The sequence below is a fragment of the Durio zibethinus genome, chromosome 14 (genome assembly GCF_047325235.1).
Source record: "Durio zibethinus cultivar Kanyao isolate XHJ-2024 chromosome 14, ASM4732523v1, whole genome shotgun sequence".
Classification (NCBI taxonomy): Eukaryota; Viridiplantae; Streptophyta; class Magnoliopsida; order Malvales; family Malvaceae; genus Durio; species Durio zibethinus.
In genome coordinates, this window is record NC_143175.1 from 15,435,000 (window position 1) to 15,453,083 (window position 18,084).

The following is an 18,084-nucleotide window of genomic DNA, read 5'->3' on the forward strand; positions in this document are numbered from 1 at the left end:
TTACATAGCCTATTCCATTCTATTAGTTATCCATTTCTGTAAGGCCCTTTTAAAGTGTTCTTATAGTTTCTGTATCCATCAGCCCTAAATAACTTAACTACTCATTATTGGTATCAAATTAGTATTAGAGCTATGACAAGTCATCATCATCAAACACCAATAGAAGATGTTGAAATCGACACCAAAATTGTAGCAGCTCCATTTATCAACCCAAGAGATGCCTTAATATAGGAGATGCAATAACAAATCCTCCAATTACAACAATAGTTGCTCATGCAAAAAAAAAAAAGAGGTGATAAGGCACAAGGAATGAGGAATGAAAAGAAAAAAAAAAGGCTAATCGATATCATTAAAATAGCATCGATTCTGATGATAGCACCCCACTTCACCTAAGACAAGTGAGAGATCACCTATGTAGAAACTAACCTTAACACAACATGTTTAGCCCGAATATAAAAATTTTTGAGTTCGAAGGGAAAACATAGCCTGAAGAGTTCTTAGATTGATTGCACATAGTGGAATGCATCTTTGAATACCATGATGCCCTCGAGCACCATAAGATAAAGCTAGTAGCCATCAAGCTTAGAAAACATGCATCCTTTTAGTGAAAAATTTTGAAGAAGTAAAGGGAGACAAATGGTAGAAGCAAAATTGTAATTTGGGAAAAAATGAAGAGAGAATTGAAGAGGATCTCTCAAATAACTTTTAGCAAGACATCTTTTTTAGGCTCCATAATTTGAAAAAAACGATCTCTCAGAAGAAATGTATACGACTGAGTTTGATTACTTTATGTTGAAATATGAATTAGTGAAACAATAAGAGTAGACTATTGCACTGTATCTTAAAATGTTAAAGAGAGAGATAGCCAATTGATGTAGTTACAACCCTATTAGACTTTTAACAACTTATGCAAGCTTGCCTTTAAGGTGGAAAGGTAATAAAAGAAGGCCTATGATAGCAACTTAGATTTAAGTCTTGAAAAGGTTATATCAATAGAGATGGCTCATCCAAAACTATTGTTTCTTTTAAGCCCATTCTAAAATAGCCCTAAAAGAAAAATGAGTCTTAACTAACAAGCCTCAATCTAGCATATAAATCAAAAGATGTTTTAAATATTAAGGGCTTGGATACATTGCTTCAAAATGCCCAAACCAAAATATTGTGACACTAGTGGAGGAAAACTTGGAAAAAAATGATTATGAGCTAGTTAAAGAGAATCAAGATTTTGAAGAGGAGGAAGAGGTAACCTATGATGATTATGGAGCATCCTTAGTCACACAATGTAACTTGAGCATCGCATTTGCTAAAAAAAAAATATAGGTAGCACAAAAATGTGTTCCACATTTAGCGTACTATCCACGATAAGATATGTGATGTTATAATCGATAATGGAAGCTTTAAAAATGTTGTTTCTACTTTTATGATACAGATGTAGGCCTTAAAATGGTGGATCATCCATAACCATATAAGATATTTTAATTGTAAAAGAGGAAAGAAATTAAGGTCAACAAAAGGTGTTTGGTTTTTTTTTTCCATATAAAAATAATACAAAGATGAAATGTGGCGTGATATAGCTCCTATAGATATTTGTCATTTGCTACTTGGAAGACTTTAGCATTATGATAGGAGGATTTTTTATGATAGCAATCGTAACATTTACACATTTGTTAAAATATAGATGCAAAATCATTCTAGGTCTTACCAAACCAATAACTATGCCAAAGCCAACCAAAAGATAAAAACTTAGCTTTTTTACCTAGGCCAATTGCAATAATGATATTGAAATGGGTGGCATTATGTATACACTAGTGCTAATTAAGGAGAATAAAGATAATAAGAAGCTTCCTATAATCATAAAACCATTGTTGGAAGAATTTTAAAATGTTGTTTAATAAAAGTTATCAACTAGTCTACCACCAATGAGGGACATTCAATATTGCATAGATCTCATCCTAAGAGCTATTCTACCTAATAAGGTAGCTTATAATATGAGCCCTAAAGAGCATGAAAAGTTGTAATGCCAAGTTGATGAATTGGTAAGAAAAAGAATAAACGCGAAAGCATGAGCCCTTATGTAATCTTAGCCTTTTTGGTGCCTCAGAAGAATAGATCATGGCGCATGTGTATGGACAATAAGGTAGTCAACAAAATCACAATTGATTATCATTTTCCTATCCCATGCTTAGATAACTTGCTAGACCAACTACATGGGGCAACTATTTTTTTAAGATAGACTTGTGTAATGGCTATCATCAAATCAAAACGAGGCTGAGAGATAAGTGAAAAATAACCTTCAAGATAAAAGATGGTCTCTACAAATAGATGGTAATGCATTTTGGTTTATCCAATACTCTTAGTATTTTTATGAAATTTATGAATCATATCCTTAAATCTTGTATGACATATTTGTAGTAGTATATTTTAATGATATTTTGGTGTACAGCAAAGATGAAGACCAACCTTAAGTCATCTATACAAGCTATTTTGTATATTGAGCGAGCAAAAGCTTTATGCTAACCTTAAAAAATGTAAGTTCTTTACTTCTAACCTTGTGTTTCTAAGATTTTTGGTGTCAAATGAAGGAATAAAGATGGATCGTAACAAGGTTGAAACAATTTTAAATTGGTTAACACTAGCATCTTTACATGACATTCGAAGCTTCCATTGTCTTGCATCTTTTTATAGGTGTTTCATTAAGGGTTTTAGCTTCATTGTGGCTCTTATCACCAAATGTTTGAAGAATAAAGCTTTTAAATAGACAAAAGAAGCCCAACACAACTTTGAGCTTATTAATATGAGGATTATCGAAACTCTCATCTTATCTTTACTAGATTTTGATCAAGTGTGTGAGATGAAATGTGATGCACCCAATTCAAGAATAGGTGCTATTTTAAGCTAAGAAGGAAATCCTATTACATTTTTCAGTGAAAAGCTTAGTAAAGCCAATAAAAAGTATTCAACCTATGATAAAAAGTTTTATGCCATAAATAGAGCTTTATTCCATTTGAGTCAATATCTCCTTGGCAAGTCATTTGTCTTATATTCAGACCATAAGGTCTTGAAGTTTATCAATAGTTAACATAAGTTCAACCAAAGGCATTCAGCTTGGGTGAAGTTCCTTTAAGCCTATAACTTCATTATCAAGCACAAGTTAGGAACTGAAAATGTGATGGCAGATACTTTAAGCTGAAAGCACTCATTATTAAGAACTATGGTTGTTGAAGTTATTGGATTTGATATGATCAAAGGGTTTTATGAGGCAAACCCTTATTTTGATCGAATTTGAAAAGAATGTAAGCAAGGACTGCACGACTAACCTTTGTTGTATGATGGATATCTCCTTAAGGCTAATAACATTTGCATTCTTTCATGTTTCTTGAGATAGGCCTTATCATCAAGGCTCATAATGGGGCATTAAGTGGACACTTTGAAAAAACAAGACACTTACTCTTTTACAAGACAAGTTTTACTGGCTAAGAATAGAAAGGGATGTGGTGAAACACCTTGAACAATTTATGTGTGCCATATTACCAAAAGTCACAGTCAAAACACTAGATTGTATACCCTATTACTCGTGCCTAATGCTCCTTAAGAGGATGTTAGTTTGGACTTTGTAATGGGACTACTAAGAATTCAAAGAAACAAAGACTCCACCAAGGTGGTTATGGAATAGTTTTCAAAGATGGCACATTTTGTTCCTTGTACCAAAACTATAAAACTTTTTATGTTTTTTATATGTATTTTAGGAAAATTATGAGGCTACATGGAGTTTCTAAACCCATGGTGTCTGATCAGGATTTTAAGTTTTTTAGTCACTTTTAACGTATTCTTTGAAGAAAGCTTGGCACCAATTTCAAGCATAGTTCTTCTCATCATCCTCAAACAGATGGTTAAATGAAAGTGACTAACAGTAGCTTGGGGTAACCTTTTAAAAAGTTATGTGAAAAAGAACATTAGGCAATAGGATCTTATTTTACCTCAAGTAGAGTTTGCCCTCACTCATCAAACTAACCCACTGGTTGTAGCCTTTTTAAGGTGGTGTATAGAAAGAATCCAATTAGCCTTTTAGATTTAGTTCCTCTCCCTACTAATTAACAATTTATTAGAGATGCAAAGAAAATAACGAAGGGTAGCAAATAGTTGCATGAGCAAATGAAAGCTATGATTTTGCAATAAAATGAGAAATATAAAAAGGCAACAAACAAGCATCAAAGACATGTAGAGTTTAAAGAAGGTGATTTGGTATGGATTCACTAGTGCAAAGAGAGGTTTCCACCATGAAAGTTTGACAAGTTACAGCTTAAGGCAGATGGTCTATTTAGAGTTCTCCAACGCATAAGGAAAAGTACCTACAAGATAAAGCTTCTCGACATTTGTGGAGTATCTTTCACCTTTAAGGGTTCTAATTTGTCACCCTATGATCGTGAAGAGACAAATTCAAACTTAAGGATAAGTCTTTTCCAACTAGAAAAAATTGACACCGGATTATCAATATATTTTACAATTTAGGCTGAAACTAAAAAAAACTTACCCAAAGCTAAGATGAGCCTATCCTTGTTCTTAATCCACTTAACAAATGTAGAAATACTTAGGTTGAACTAGAGAAATTGTGTTCACACTAGCTAGAAAATAAAAGTATGAAGATAGATGGGATTATAGGCAAATGCATGGATAAACCTAGATGCCAGATATTAGGCACATTGTCAATGTGAAAAGGTTATAATTTGCATGAGTTAATGGTTAGCTAATGTGTTCACACTGTAGATTATTGTATTCACATGCAAGTCTCATGATTTTAGACACCATTTCAGCAAGATAAAATTGAAAGTAATCCCATCAATTCAACAACCCAAAGAAAGGTAGTCTTTAAAGTTTCTATGCTTAGATGGATGTTCCAAGCCTATTTATTTTGTATTATTTCTTATACTAGAGATAATAGAGTTTGTTTATCCTTAAGCAATCTTTTAAATTATTTTAAGTTCTATATCTCTTAAGTTGATTTCTTAAAATTGTGAACTTTTATAGTTCTATATTTAGTATTCTAAGGGTGGTGGTTTATGTATCCCTTGGAGATTGTTCTTGGTAGTGAGCTTTATTCCTTGCAATTGAATAACTAATCCCTATTTTACAGCCCATTCTATTCTATAAGTTATCCATTTTCATGAGGCCCTTTTAAAATGTTCTTGTAGTTTCTGTATCCATTAGCCCTAAATAACTCAATCACTCATTGTCAACATCAAATTGCTTTCAGCATCAATTTGATGAATGTTTAGTCCAACACACTCTAAGAAATGGAAATGCAACATCAAATAGGCTAGCAAAAAGTAGCTTGGATTTACTAGAGGATAGGATCTAGGTAAAGGAAATACCAAATGTTATTAGCTTAATTGTATCCATGGATTCTAGTATGCCTACTATTGAGTAATGAATATAATATTGCATCTATAAACAATTTGTAGTTTTTTTTAATAATAATTTTTATTACATCAATTAATAAAAAAATTTTAATAAAATTCCTTTTTTATAATTTTTCTTATAAATTTTATAAACTTCTTTTACGAAAATGGATTTTTAAAAAATTACATTACTTTTCAAAAATCCATTTTCAGTAAGTTTTATAATTTTTCAAAAATGAATTTCGATAAGTTCTAAAACTTACTAGAGTTGCATGTCCATAAACTTGTGAGAATAATAATTATATAATTTCAGTTATAAAAATTTTTGGAAAAAAATGAGTATGAAAAGTAAAAACTAAAGTGTATTTAAAAGCCCCATTTTAGAGCTTATAGATGTGTCAAACCATGTGAGCTTACGTTTTTAACTTGTCTTCAAAAATGCTAGGGTAGTAAATTTTTGGCAAAAGGATAAAAAAATCGCTAAACTAAAATTCAATTATCATTCAAGTTCTTATTGGATTTTGCAATTAATTAAATTATCAAATATTTATTTTCATCAATGGAGTCCTTCTTTTAGGAAAAATAGTTAATTGTTTTTATCCAATAGATGACTTAATTAAATGAAAATAGATGTTTAAATGTTTAATTTGGCGAAAATATATATTTAAGGGTTCAATTAATTAAAAATAAAAGATTTAAGATTTAATTGATTGCAATAAAATATCAAAAACTTAAAATGATGATTAAATTTTTGTTTTAAATTTTTTTTTATCCTTTTACCTATATATTTTTTAGTTTTTCATAGTGACAGTGACAAAATTAATGTGTCACTAAAGGTTTTTTATTTTTTAAAAAAATTTAAAGTAGTAAATTTGAATATTTCATAGCAAATAAAAATTTTTTAAAAAATAGTAGATTCAAAAAAATCATAAATTGATGATAAAGTTGAAAAACTACACAAGTGGATTTTACATAAAATAAACTAAATTTGGTGTTTTAATAAGAGTTTATATTTGATACATTGTTAGTATATAAATTTTATACATTATCAATTAATTAGATCATGCACTTCATTAATGAATAAATATCAACTTTTAAAATAAATATATAAAAAATTAATTTTTTAAAAAATCTTACTTATTAATAAAGTGATATTATCTAATTCATCTCATTAATGAGCTAGTATTATGATTCACTAATGGTGTATAAAATTTATATACCGTTAATACATCAAATATAAATCCTTTTAGTATTTCAATATATTTTATTCTATTTACACAAAAAAAATTGAATTTTTTTTAATTTCATTCATTGACAAATAATTTTATAAATTATATCGAAAATAATCACTTTTATTCTTCTTTAATTTCTAAAGAAAATAAACCTCAATAAAATCATTTTTACTGCTATTAGTTAGTGATTTTGGGTGTAATTATAGAAATGATTCAAGATAATAACAACTGATCTTTTTAAGTTATTCAAAGTTGTAAAAATAAAAGTGATCCCCCCTTAAACTTTTAAACACATGGAATATTATGTTATTAGTGTTTTATGTAAGGTTGTTGATATCGTAATATATAATTTTTTTATTCTTTTTTAAATAGTACATATCAATATTTGTTGTTTTGGTATATTATTTCAAATTTTTTATTTAAAACAAATATATTTATAAATATAAATGGGTTTGCACATAATAATACTACTAATAATATGTAAAATAAATATACAATATCTTAAAAAACCAAATAAATAAGTTTAAAAGTATAACAAATAATATCATCAATTTATCATAATATTTTAAACACTTGATCTAATCATATGATATTTAAATAAATATTTTCCTTTTTTATGTAAAAATATATTAAGATAAAAACAAAAAAATTAAAAGAAAAATTTTAGCTTTAGGATTCTTAAACTTTAAAGAGAGAACACAATTGCCTTCTTAGAAAAGATTAAAATATTTATGAATTTTGTTTTAAAAAATAAAGTATAAAAGAAAACAAATTACAGTAAAAAAATAGAAAAATTCAACTATTAAAGATTATTTTGTTCATTACTTTTATTTTTATTAGGTTAGAAAAAATAAAAAAAAAAGATAAATTAAAAATTATAAAACATATTTTATATTTATGTATCGACCGAAACAAACAAAAATAATTGATATTATTCGATATCAAATTCAATACGAAAAATTATCTTTAAGTGTATCATAATTTAAAATAACTAAAACATATCAACCTATCAACTAATACCAAAACAAAATTTACAATAATGATTTTATGTCCATAGGCTTTTTAAAAGGAAAATGAAGGAAAGTTGAAATTAATGTAAAAGTTGTGGTAGGTTATAGTTTAGTTGTGAATTTTAAAAGATGTTAATTTGTTCAATCCGGCGCATGTTATTAATCAATGGGACTCACTTGTTCATTATTCCTTTTTCTTTTTTCAATTAATTTGTCATTAAAACACAACTTGGCCGTAATTAAGGCCAACCATTCTAAAGGGTTAAAAAGAAAAAAAAATTCAGTGCAATTATCTAATATTGTCACATATCAAAGGATTGAAACTTGAAATTCAATCAAAGTTCTTTGATATATTTGTTTTTGGAGTAACTTTCAATTAATCAATATATATAAAATAATTTAAAACTTAATTTAATTAGTCCATACTATTATTCTTAAAAAATATCATCAAATATATATGATATTTAAATCCTAATATCCGCAATCTTTTTTTATATTCTCAAATTGTAACTCCTTTTATTAAAAAAAGTAGTTAAAAATTCAAGAATTATTAAGTTAGTAGAAAGACTCATGGAACAAAATTAAATAATCCCAATATGGAAAGAAATGAAAATAAATGAAAAAAGACATATCCAACAAAGTAAGTCATAAAAATGAGTCACACCATACAAAGCTGTAACATATGACAGTAAAAATTCTGGAGAACTTCAACAGACAACTAACAATTAACCATTCTATTAAGATATAAACCTAGTAAGGAAAAAGTCTCATTTCCAAACTAACAATCTCTATTTGCACCCATTAAGATCAGTCTAGTTAGTAAAGAGATGATTTTTTTTTCTTTTTTGTTAATCAAGATTTATCTTGTGAGAAATGATTCGAGAATAAAACACCTTAATATGAAATAATATAATTTAAAAAAGGTTCAAGTAAAAAAAATCAGATCTTACAACAATTAAAAAAAAAAAAAAACTAATTTAAAAGTGAAAGTACAATTGAAGAAAAACACAAATGTGTGAAAACAAAAGGGTAATTTTAAAAAAGTAAATAAGGGGAAATGTAATGTGGTACTCCACAAAAATTTTACTCGCAAGATATCAGCAGGATTTAATTGCCAGGAGCAGCCCACCAATGGCTATTGTAAATTACAAATCTAACTACCATTTATAACGGTTAATATAAAGACTTGATGGCTATCTGGCATCCATAAAATTGGCGGTGTAATTTAACAGTTGAGAAAATTAAAAGAGATGGTTTGTTTGCAAAAGACAGAATAGCAAAGGCAGATGAAGGGCTGAATGGTAAATGGGGTTTGGGGATTTGATTAAAGGGTAAAGATTTTTTGTGATAATATAGCCGTTTAGAGGCGAAAAAAGACATAAACTACTTTCTCCTTTTGGCTGTCCTATGACTGACTATTCTTTTATCTTCTATTTTGATCTCTATTGTTGTTTAAAAATAAATCACATTTTATCTTTCATCTTTTGATTTAGTGATTAAAATTTTTTTTAAAAATATGAATGTGAGTTTTAATCTCATCCTTTTCTTTTTTTTTTTTTTTTTCCCTTTGAGCGTTTGCTCTCCTTTAAAAAAAACAAAAAAATAAAAGAAAATAAAGCCCCATTTCTTACTTTTGGTCTGAATTTTCGTACGAACCGTTTTATACGATATATGAAGAGAGTTTACTTTTCTAAAATTCATTCCTTACATTACATTCCCACATCCCGCCTTCTCTATTCAATCTTTATAACGCTACTAGACTAGACAAGGTTTTTGATAAAGTAGTTCATTCTTTATGTCAGCAATTTTTCAACACTGCCCTTTTGCATGGCAGAAAAAAAAAAAGTATATTTTATCTTCCAAAGTTTCTATTTGCATTATTATGGAGCTAAGGTCCCCACCTCTAACCACTCTCAGTCCCCAAATTAAGGTTTTAAAAACTGAGAATGGTCCACCCTTTTATGGATGATTCCATCTATTATTAACTAGCTTTTGAGTAACACAAATTTGGGACCCTCTCAACTCTAAAAGGGACTATATATGGACTATTATTTATCATACAAATGAATGACCTAGCTGTGCTGAATTGAAATGAAATGAAATTTGTTTTCTACTATTAACTATTTTTTATTATTCAAGGAAAACCATATAACTAGCACATCCATGTGAGAGCCTCACAAGGTTATTTAAGTCTAATCCAATCCAAAACCATTCTAAAAAAGCCTTAATCTTTTTTTTTTTTTGTAATTTTTAATCTACCCTAAATCCAAGATATTATGCTCCTAAATTCCTTTAAATTTATAACTTTCAAATATCAATTTTAATGATATTTTAACTAATCCAAAAATTAATCAACCAAAAAAAATTAATCTTCATGAGAACTAAGAAGTTTATGTATTACTTTCATTTTCTTCCATGATACAAGGCTTTATTGACAAACAATTCTAGCATTTATGGTTTTTTTTTTTTTTATTCTGAATTATTATCTTACCAAGTGAAAAGAAATAATATACAACTCATATGTATATTTGAGGTTCACGAGTGCATTAAGAGAAAGTATTTTTAATTAATAATAAGAGATAATGTTTAGATTTACCACTTTTCTTGCATTGATAGATCCAAAAATTCATTCATTTTTTTATTCTATATTTTTTAATATAGTTAAAAGATGATCAAAAGTTAAAGGATAAAAATGCATTCCATAATAAAATCAGGGCTAGGCTTCAGCCTCCCAGGTTTGGACTTGGACGATTCAGTCTGGGCTCACCTTCAGGCCCCAAATTATGATCCGAATCAGACCAAAAACAAGATATTTATGGGTCACCTTCACGGACCAAATTAACACCAATTAGGCCCAATTAATGGTAATTTTTAATTGAAAAATTAATTCTAGAATTATCCACACCAAAACAGACGAGCTAGCCCACTTGTCACTCAAATAAAAAAGTTGAAACCTTTATATTTTCTTTTTTCTTTTTTTTTTCTCAAAGACCCAATGAAATACCACCACATGTCACGTTCTCCAGCAAAATCGTTTTCATGTTTGTTTCTCGAACTTGAAAAAACATAAAAGGAACTAACAACAAAAAAAAAGAAAAGAAATTTTAAAAAAAAAATAGAAAAGAGAAAGTCACCAGCCTGACTCCAACAGTTGAAAGTCTCTGCTTTTTCTCCCATTCTCAGGCAAAACGAACCCCCCCCCCCCCCCCCCCAAAAAAAAAAGCCTATCGTCTCCCTTCTTATTTTCCCTCTCAAAGGTATTTTATTTTATTTATCCGTTTATATCTATTTTCTCTTTTAATTTTCGCTCTTAATTTAACTGATTTTCTTCCATTTTCGATTAATAATTCTTAGTTCATATTTCGTCTTCTAGATCAGAAATTAAGAATTTATTATTATTGCTATTATTAACATTCTGTTTGACTTTTTGGAAGCATTTGATTCTCTCTATTTTGTTTTTCCCTCAATTTGTTGCTTTTATTAGGTTACTTTTCCATTAATTAATTAACTAACCTCATTTTCTGTATAATCAGACTGTAAAAAGCTTCAAAACCGCTAATTTTTTTTTTTTAAAATGCTAATTTTAACATCAACCTAATCAAGATTCTTAATTTAACCTAATTTAGGAAGCTATGAGTGAGTATTAGTTATTATGAATAAGTATTAATTGTCAAAACAGCACAGAAAATTCATTATTTTGATTTTATTATTATTATATATATATATATTTTTTGTGCAGGAAAAGCTACAAGAGGAAGTAGAATTGATGGTGTTGTTGTTGAAGGTTTTATAACTGATTAAATAACCGCCCAGTGGCATTATTGTAATTTAATCAAGGGGGGGTGTCACCTGATGTGGCCTTTATATTTTTTGTTGAACAAGATTCTTAAAACAGACGAAGAAGACAAAGAAGAAAAAGATGGGGATCACTTGAATGTGGCAGCAGGATGCTGCCCTTTTGAGCTGCCATCTGATAATCGAATTGGCTACAAAGCAGTATTGCCTCAATCACATTTTGTTCAAGTGAGTGCATTAGGGTTTTAAGTTTCCTTGCGTTGCAAGTTTATTTTGTTTATGTTTCGATAGATAGGGTTTCTACTTCTGGAAAATTGTAATTGGTATTTGTTTGTCTAAACTGTACTTTGGTTTTTATAGGTTCCACATATAAACCAGCTGTTCTCTTGGGACTGTGGACTTGCTTGTGTTTTGATGGCTTTGACTACTGTTGGCGTTAGTGATTGTAGTATTAAGAACCTGTCCAAGCTTTGTTGCACAACTAGGTATGTTATCATTACAAAGAAGTTAAAACTTTTATTTGATTATTTTATGAGAAGAACTATATAAAACTAGGAAAATTTGGACATGATGTAACTTCCTACCATTTCATTTAATCTTTAAGATAGGCTGTATTTGGATAAATAAGTTGATACAAGCCATTTCTGATGAATATTATTGTTGACATCTTGTATGCAGCATTTGGACCGTTGATCTGGCTTACTTACTGCAAAAGTTTTCTATTAGGTTTTCCTATTACACTGTAACATATGGAGCTAACCCAATCTACTTTGGTGAGACATATTACAAGGTAATTTGCCTTTGCACCGTATGCAATTTCGTAATTACTATGTGTCTGTATTATTGGGTTTTTGCTTGGTTCAAATTGATGAGCAAGTGTCATGTTAGCATGCCTGTTTATTGCTTCAAGCTATGCACCATATTATATGATTTAAAATGGTATGCATGCCTTACTAACTGCTTAAATAGCCAGTATGTGATTTTCCATTAGTTTGTGCTATTGTAGATCTAACTAGCTGTGCAATGTTTCTGCATGACTGCATTTTTCCAGCAGCATGAATCTGTGGCACACTGCCTATATTTTCATTGATTTGCATCCTTAGAAGGAAATTAGATCCAAAATTTTTTCTGTGGGTTTCCTCCTTCCCACCCCATTCCTTGTTTTGATAGTGTAGTTTCAGGAAATAAGTTCTCGTGATTTATCTTTTTCAGTTGATTATTGCAAACATAATAATCAAAAGAGATTACGTTGGGTATTCTGCAGGAACAACTGCCTAATGATCTGGTTCGAGTAGATAAGCTATTCCAAAAAGCAGTTGAAGCTGGAATCAATATACTGGTATTCGTCCAAGACCATGTTTTCTTTTATCTCTTTGCATTAATTTATTATAGGGTAGAACATATATTCTTACTGCAATTTGATTGCTGTAGTGATAAAGTTTTTCCTTTTAAATGTTTATAGCAGTAGTTTATTTTCATGTTAAAGAAGGAAAATGGTTGGTAACGTCCAATGTTTGAAATTAAACAGATTGAATTCCTTCATTTCATATCTATATTTTAGCTTCTTCAAACTTAGTTGAATGCTTAGTTCTTAACCTTGGCCCTTGTTGATGCCAATTGAAAAGAAAAAGAAAACAAAAACAAAAGCCTTGTTGCTGATGGAAATTTCAGCTTCTCTTACTATGTCTTTCTGTACATGACATAATTTTGATGGTCTTTGTTTCAATTTAACTTTTTTCTTGGGGTTTTGAACTGTCCCCATTTTACAGTGCAGGTCAATCAGTGGAGAAGAAATCTCTAGCTGGATCTTGTCAGGGAAGTATATTGCAATTGCTTTGGTTGACCAGTACAAATTGAGGTATCTATTCTTCTTTTTAGATTTTTTTCCTAGTTGACTACCATTGCACAACTTCTGCTGTTTCCTTCAGACTATGAAATGAAGCAGTCCCCATATTAATATATCTGGTTTCCTCTGTTTTTTATTTCCCCCTTTCTGTGCCTCTGTATTTGAGCAGGTGTTATACAAAGGGTTAAGTTCTTGCATGATAATGACTTCTTATCTAGTGATGACATTCTAGTGCTGATTTCCTCTGCCAAAATCTTCATTGCAGTCGGTCTTGGGTGGGGGATGTCATCATCCCTGGATTTCAAGGCAATGATTTTGGATACACTGGTAAGTGTTGCATGCTTTTAGAACGTTGTTCTTCATATACCCATTGAAAATATAAATCTGAATGCTAATAATGAGAATACATATCCTTGGTACTTTGTGTTTGAATGACAAATAGTTTCCTGTGTAACAGATGAAATTTTTTGTCAAGCAAATAAATATATGCTTGTGGATAATTTTCTTAAACACTATCAAGCCTGAAATCATTGTGATAATTTGTTTATGTTATGGTGTTACTTTATACAAATGCAAGACATGAAGTTTGCGGTTCTCCCCTGCTTGGGATATTGTTGCAGACTAAATTATAACTCCACCAATCAAATTTTCATATTTATTGCTTGGAACCCCAATTTTTTTTCATAGTTATAACAAAAATTCTCTTCATTTGATCAAACTTTTTGATGCTTCACAAAATTCTGTCTAGTGTTCTTATATATTGTCCATGAACTTTATACAACCATTCCACATCTGATCTCATTATTGAGAAATTTTCTCTTTTGTAGGTCATTATGTCCTGATATGTGGCTATGATGCTAAAGCAGATGAGTTTGAGATTAGAGATCCTGCAAGTTCTAGGTACTATCTAAGCTTTATTCATCACTGCTTGGCAGCTCCCTACCATGTTTCTCATATAATCTCTTTTAGTTTGCTTTGTTCAAGGTCATATAATCATTTTAATCACTGTCTTAAGGTCAGCATTGTTGGTACTTTTTAACACTAATGTTCATAAATAAGCATGTTAAGAAACTTGACTTAAGGCAGCACTTGGCAAATGGAATGCTATGCCAATATGCACTTTTCCAGAGATGTTAATGCCAGGAAAAATTATATAGAAAGCAAAAATTAGGATTGACTAAGACTGGTGGATTACCTAACAAGTTACAATTCGGGAAATTTCTTCTACCAATTTCACAATAAATGTAAAAATCTTAGTATATCATATTTGAATTTACATAAGAAGTTGCGAACATTTTTAAAGTTTTTCATAGCATAATTTGGTAATTAGAGCAATACATGTGGTGTCATAAAATATGTCAAGATTTCAGATCATATTCCATAAATTATGAAACTTTTGTGGATGACTGGAGACTTCAGTGACCATGGAGTTCAATATGTCCTGTTTTCCCTAGTTTTCTAACAACTCGTGTCTTCTTATTGCTATCATTCCTGAAAGTCAGCTTCCTCTGTTACTTCTATGAGCCTGTATCTGTCAATATTAGCTAATATTATAAAAAAGGGCTGTTATCCTTGTGCTGACATGCATGATGATTAAATGTTATCATGTGAAAAACTTTCTGATTTTCTTGTGTTCTATTCATCTTTTTGTTCTCCTTAGCTGAATGTTTCGATTGAGTTTCATTAACTTCTGTCTTCTTGATATTATCCTTGGCTAAATTTATTTATATGTTAGAACCTTGTGGTTTCACAAAGTAATTGCATACTAATAGATGGTTGATCTGACAGCTATGGATGAGGGAAAAGCATAGTTAGCAAGATGTGTTAAGCTACACAGTGTTCATAAAATTGGGTTAACAGAGTCGTATATGTCTTACTAGTGATATTTTCCTTGATGTTAATTCATCAACCCCGCAAGCTGGTTCTTGAGAAATTTGTTTTTGCTTCTGCTAGAAACATAAACTTGGGAAAGAATATGTGCAGGAAACGTGATAGGGTCTCATCAAAGTCCCTTGAAGAAGCTCGTAAGTCCTTCGGTACTGACGAAGATCTTCTTCTGGTAATTTACCTATAAAACAATCAAACTTCTGCTTTTACTGTGTTGCATTATAATACCTTATTAGTGTTGTTATTTTGTTGAAATATTTCTCCTGCATGTTTTGTTTCACATTGCCATGCAAATGACAGTAACTGAGCCTTTAACTGCCTCTCATTGTTATAGTCTGGCTGATGACTCAATTATTCCTATAATTATTGTATTTTGCTTAAACAATGTATTTAATAGTGTAATTGGGGTCTCATTCCTGCAAGGATTTAAAAAGATTAAGAGAGAATTCTATGCATGAGTCTATGCTTTCAAATACAAAGATTTCGAAAAGCTTTTCTTTTTCTTTTTTGTTCTCCAGTCTCCAGGAGGTAGTGATATGATTTTCAATTTATGGAGACGTTTGATTGCTTCAAATTTGCTCTATCCAAATGCCCTTAAAACTCAACTTTTAAGGTTACAAAAGGAGAGAAAATTTTGTGTGAATCTAATATCAGGGGTGAGCCTAGATCAAAAATTTCATCCAGATTACATCAGACTTTGCCTGAAGTAAAATGAAATGTATTTGCCTAACATTATTCATCACTTGTTTGGGCGATTGCTATGTTCCGATGCAGATATCTCTTGAGGAGAGCCGGAAGCAGAGCAACTCTGTATTATGATTTTCTCCACTGGTCTATACTAGTAGAACCTGATATTTTTCTCAGAACCGCTCAGCAGGCTGCTCTCATCATTTTCTTTACTGCACATATTTCAAGCTTGTGTATAGGAAGCTCGGCAGGATTAATAATCTCGTATGTTGTAGTTGCTTATGTCAACCTAAAATGATTTGGTTTTAATCTGCAAATTACACGCATTTGTAAAATATAAATAACTAAATAAGTGCTTTCGTTTTGTATATGAATTGTATATTCCAATATCATTGTTGTTTATAATAAAATTGTGTATTTTATATTTCTTTCGGTGTTCGGAACTTGCATGAATGAAGATTAAATGTTTTTCGTTTGATCGAATAATCTGACTCTCCTTAATTATCCTTTTGTCCACGTTTGATCCCATTCCTTGATTGTTTCATGTTTTTGGTTAGCCCTCATGATCAGTTGTCAGCCAACACGTGGAAATGTTTCCATTCCATAGTTGAATTATGCCGCTGTAAGCCTCAAACTGAGGAAATTATTACATCCATTTTCACTACCGAATCACATTGGTCATAAGCCGAACGTATTAATCTCCACGATTAGTAGAATTTATTTTGGAGGATTAGAGTTCGAAGATAAATGAGATGTAATGAAAGAGGATTATATTTTTTTACATAATTTAATACTTTTATGTATAAAAAAAAAAAAAAAAAACCCTCAATGGTGAGTGACAAATCAAAATTTAACACAATTAAAAAATTAAAATGAATTAAGAGAAAAATTATTGTATAAACTTTTCTCATCTCATCATAATCATAGAAGTTGTAAGTCCATAAAATAAAATAAATACAAGCTAGAAAAGCATTGTGGACTCGAACCATGGCGCGTTTATACCTAAAAAATGCAAATCATGTGCAAAAACATAGGTAACTAGCAATTAACAAATGGTATAGAAAGTTAAAGCCCAATATTTGGCTTGAACCCCATTGTTCCAGGGGTTTCCTCCCCGCACTTTTGAAACTGCCCTTGATCTTCTTATTCAATTAAATTAACGAATTTGGACTTTTCCTTGTATAACTAACTGGATTTCAAATGCCAAATATGGGCATGAAAGCACTGAAAGCACAGTGAAAGTGTTTCGATATTCTTATTATAAAGTGGGAAGGTGATGTTGGGGTGGTGGGCAGAAACATGGAAATGGAGAGATTAGAGTTTTTTTTTTTTTTTTTTCTTTTTCTTTTTCCTTTTTCTGGCATTGGGTCAAAAGTTGCAAAGTTTGTGAGATTATAGTGGGAAAACATTTCCAAGAATCTTCCTAAACAAGGTGAGAAGGCAGCCCGACACAACCTTTGCTATATATTTCCCGCAGAAACATGCGACATGATCTTGCTTACACAGACCCCATAACTCGGTGCCCATTTTTGCACCCTCTAATCATTTTTTTTCTCGTAGGAGCAAAAGTGGGAGAAATAATTTTCGTAATCTTACAATTAGAATCTAAAATCTGTATCTAAATCTCATCCCCAGTTAAGAACAAGTGATAGATGAATGTCTTTTGGAAATAAATCCATTTAAAGGTTAATATTATCCAATTTTAACTTTCAAGAACTCATCATTGTAGGTGAAAACGTTGATGGAAAATGAAAACCATTGAAGTTCCTTTAATTTCCCAACGAGGATAAAGCTAGCAAAAATGATGGCTATTCTATTTGTGCCGAGCTTTTACCTTGAAGCGTTTTTGGTAAGATAGAAGGAAAGGATAGTTAGAGGCAAAGGTAGGGTGTATTCCCTACATTTGCACTTCAACTAGTAAGTCAGAAAGAGTGAGGTCGGAAAGAAATTAAGAAAGAGAGAAAAAAAGTTGAATGAACTTGCCTTAATGGTGCATGGACCTTCATATTTATAAGTTATAGCAAACCATCGAGGACAATAAGGACAGCGTCGAGCTAACGTGGCACTGAATATGTCAGAATGACCTAACATGTCAAGTTAGCACAAATGACAAAAATACTCCTAATTGTCTGTTGAAGGCTTCATAGAGGGAAAAAGATCACTATATCTTTTTAACCATCAAATGCTTCTAATACTCGGTCCCCCCACTAAGCGATCTAAGTATCAGATTA

The 18,084-nt window shown here is 30.5% G+C and overlaps 1 protein-coding gene across 5 annotated transcripts; it reads left to right on the top strand.

The window, feature by feature from the left end:
* Positions 1-10,741: 10,741 nt before the first annotated feature.
* Positions 10,742-16,281, top strand: LOC111294575 (guanylyl cyclase 1-like). Of its 5 annotated transcripts, XM_089743603.1 has the most exons (11): positions 10,742-10,895; positions 11,378-11,422; positions 11,521-11,661; positions 11,794-11,918; positions 12,112-12,223; positions 12,698-12,772; positions 13,203-13,291; positions 13,545-13,606; positions 14,107-14,179; positions 15,233-15,338; positions 15,941-16,281. In XM_089743603.1, the coding sequence occupies exons 2-11, from the start codon at positions 11,405-11,407 to the stop codon at positions 15,983-15,985; spliced, it is 846 nt and encodes a 281-aa protein (XP_089599729.1). In that variant the 5' UTR covers positions 10,742-10,895; positions 11,378-11,404; the 3' UTR covers positions 15,986-16,281. The 5 variants fall into 5 exon arrangements, 4 of the variants coding, with proteins under 4 accessions (XP_089599729.1, XP_022743700.1, XP_022743698.1 ...); XM_022887965.2 differs by having other exon boundaries at positions 10,793-10,895; positions 11,378-11,661; positions 12,160-12,223; XR_016327610.1 differs by having other exon boundaries at positions 10,805-10,895; positions 11,378-11,661; positions 15,068-15,338; positions 15,941-15,983.
* Positions 16,282-18,084: the final 1,803 nt, after the last annotated feature.

What these genes read in the sequence shown, in the direction of transcription:
- LOC111294575 (XM_022887963.2), top strand. Translation starts at nt 11,491, where the DNA reads ATGTGGCCTTTATATTTTTTGTTGAACAAGATTCTTAAAACAGACGAA. An exon ending in AAGCTGGAATCAATATACTG is followed by an intron (nt 12,773 to 13,202) that starts GTATTCGTCCAA and finishes CCCATTTTACAG; the next exon opens with TGCAGGTCAATCAGTGGAGA. An exon ending in GTTGACCAGTACAAATTGAG is followed by an intron (nt 13,292 to 13,544) that starts GTATCTATTCTT and finishes TCTTCATTGCAG; the next exon opens with TCGGTCTTGGGTGGGGGATG.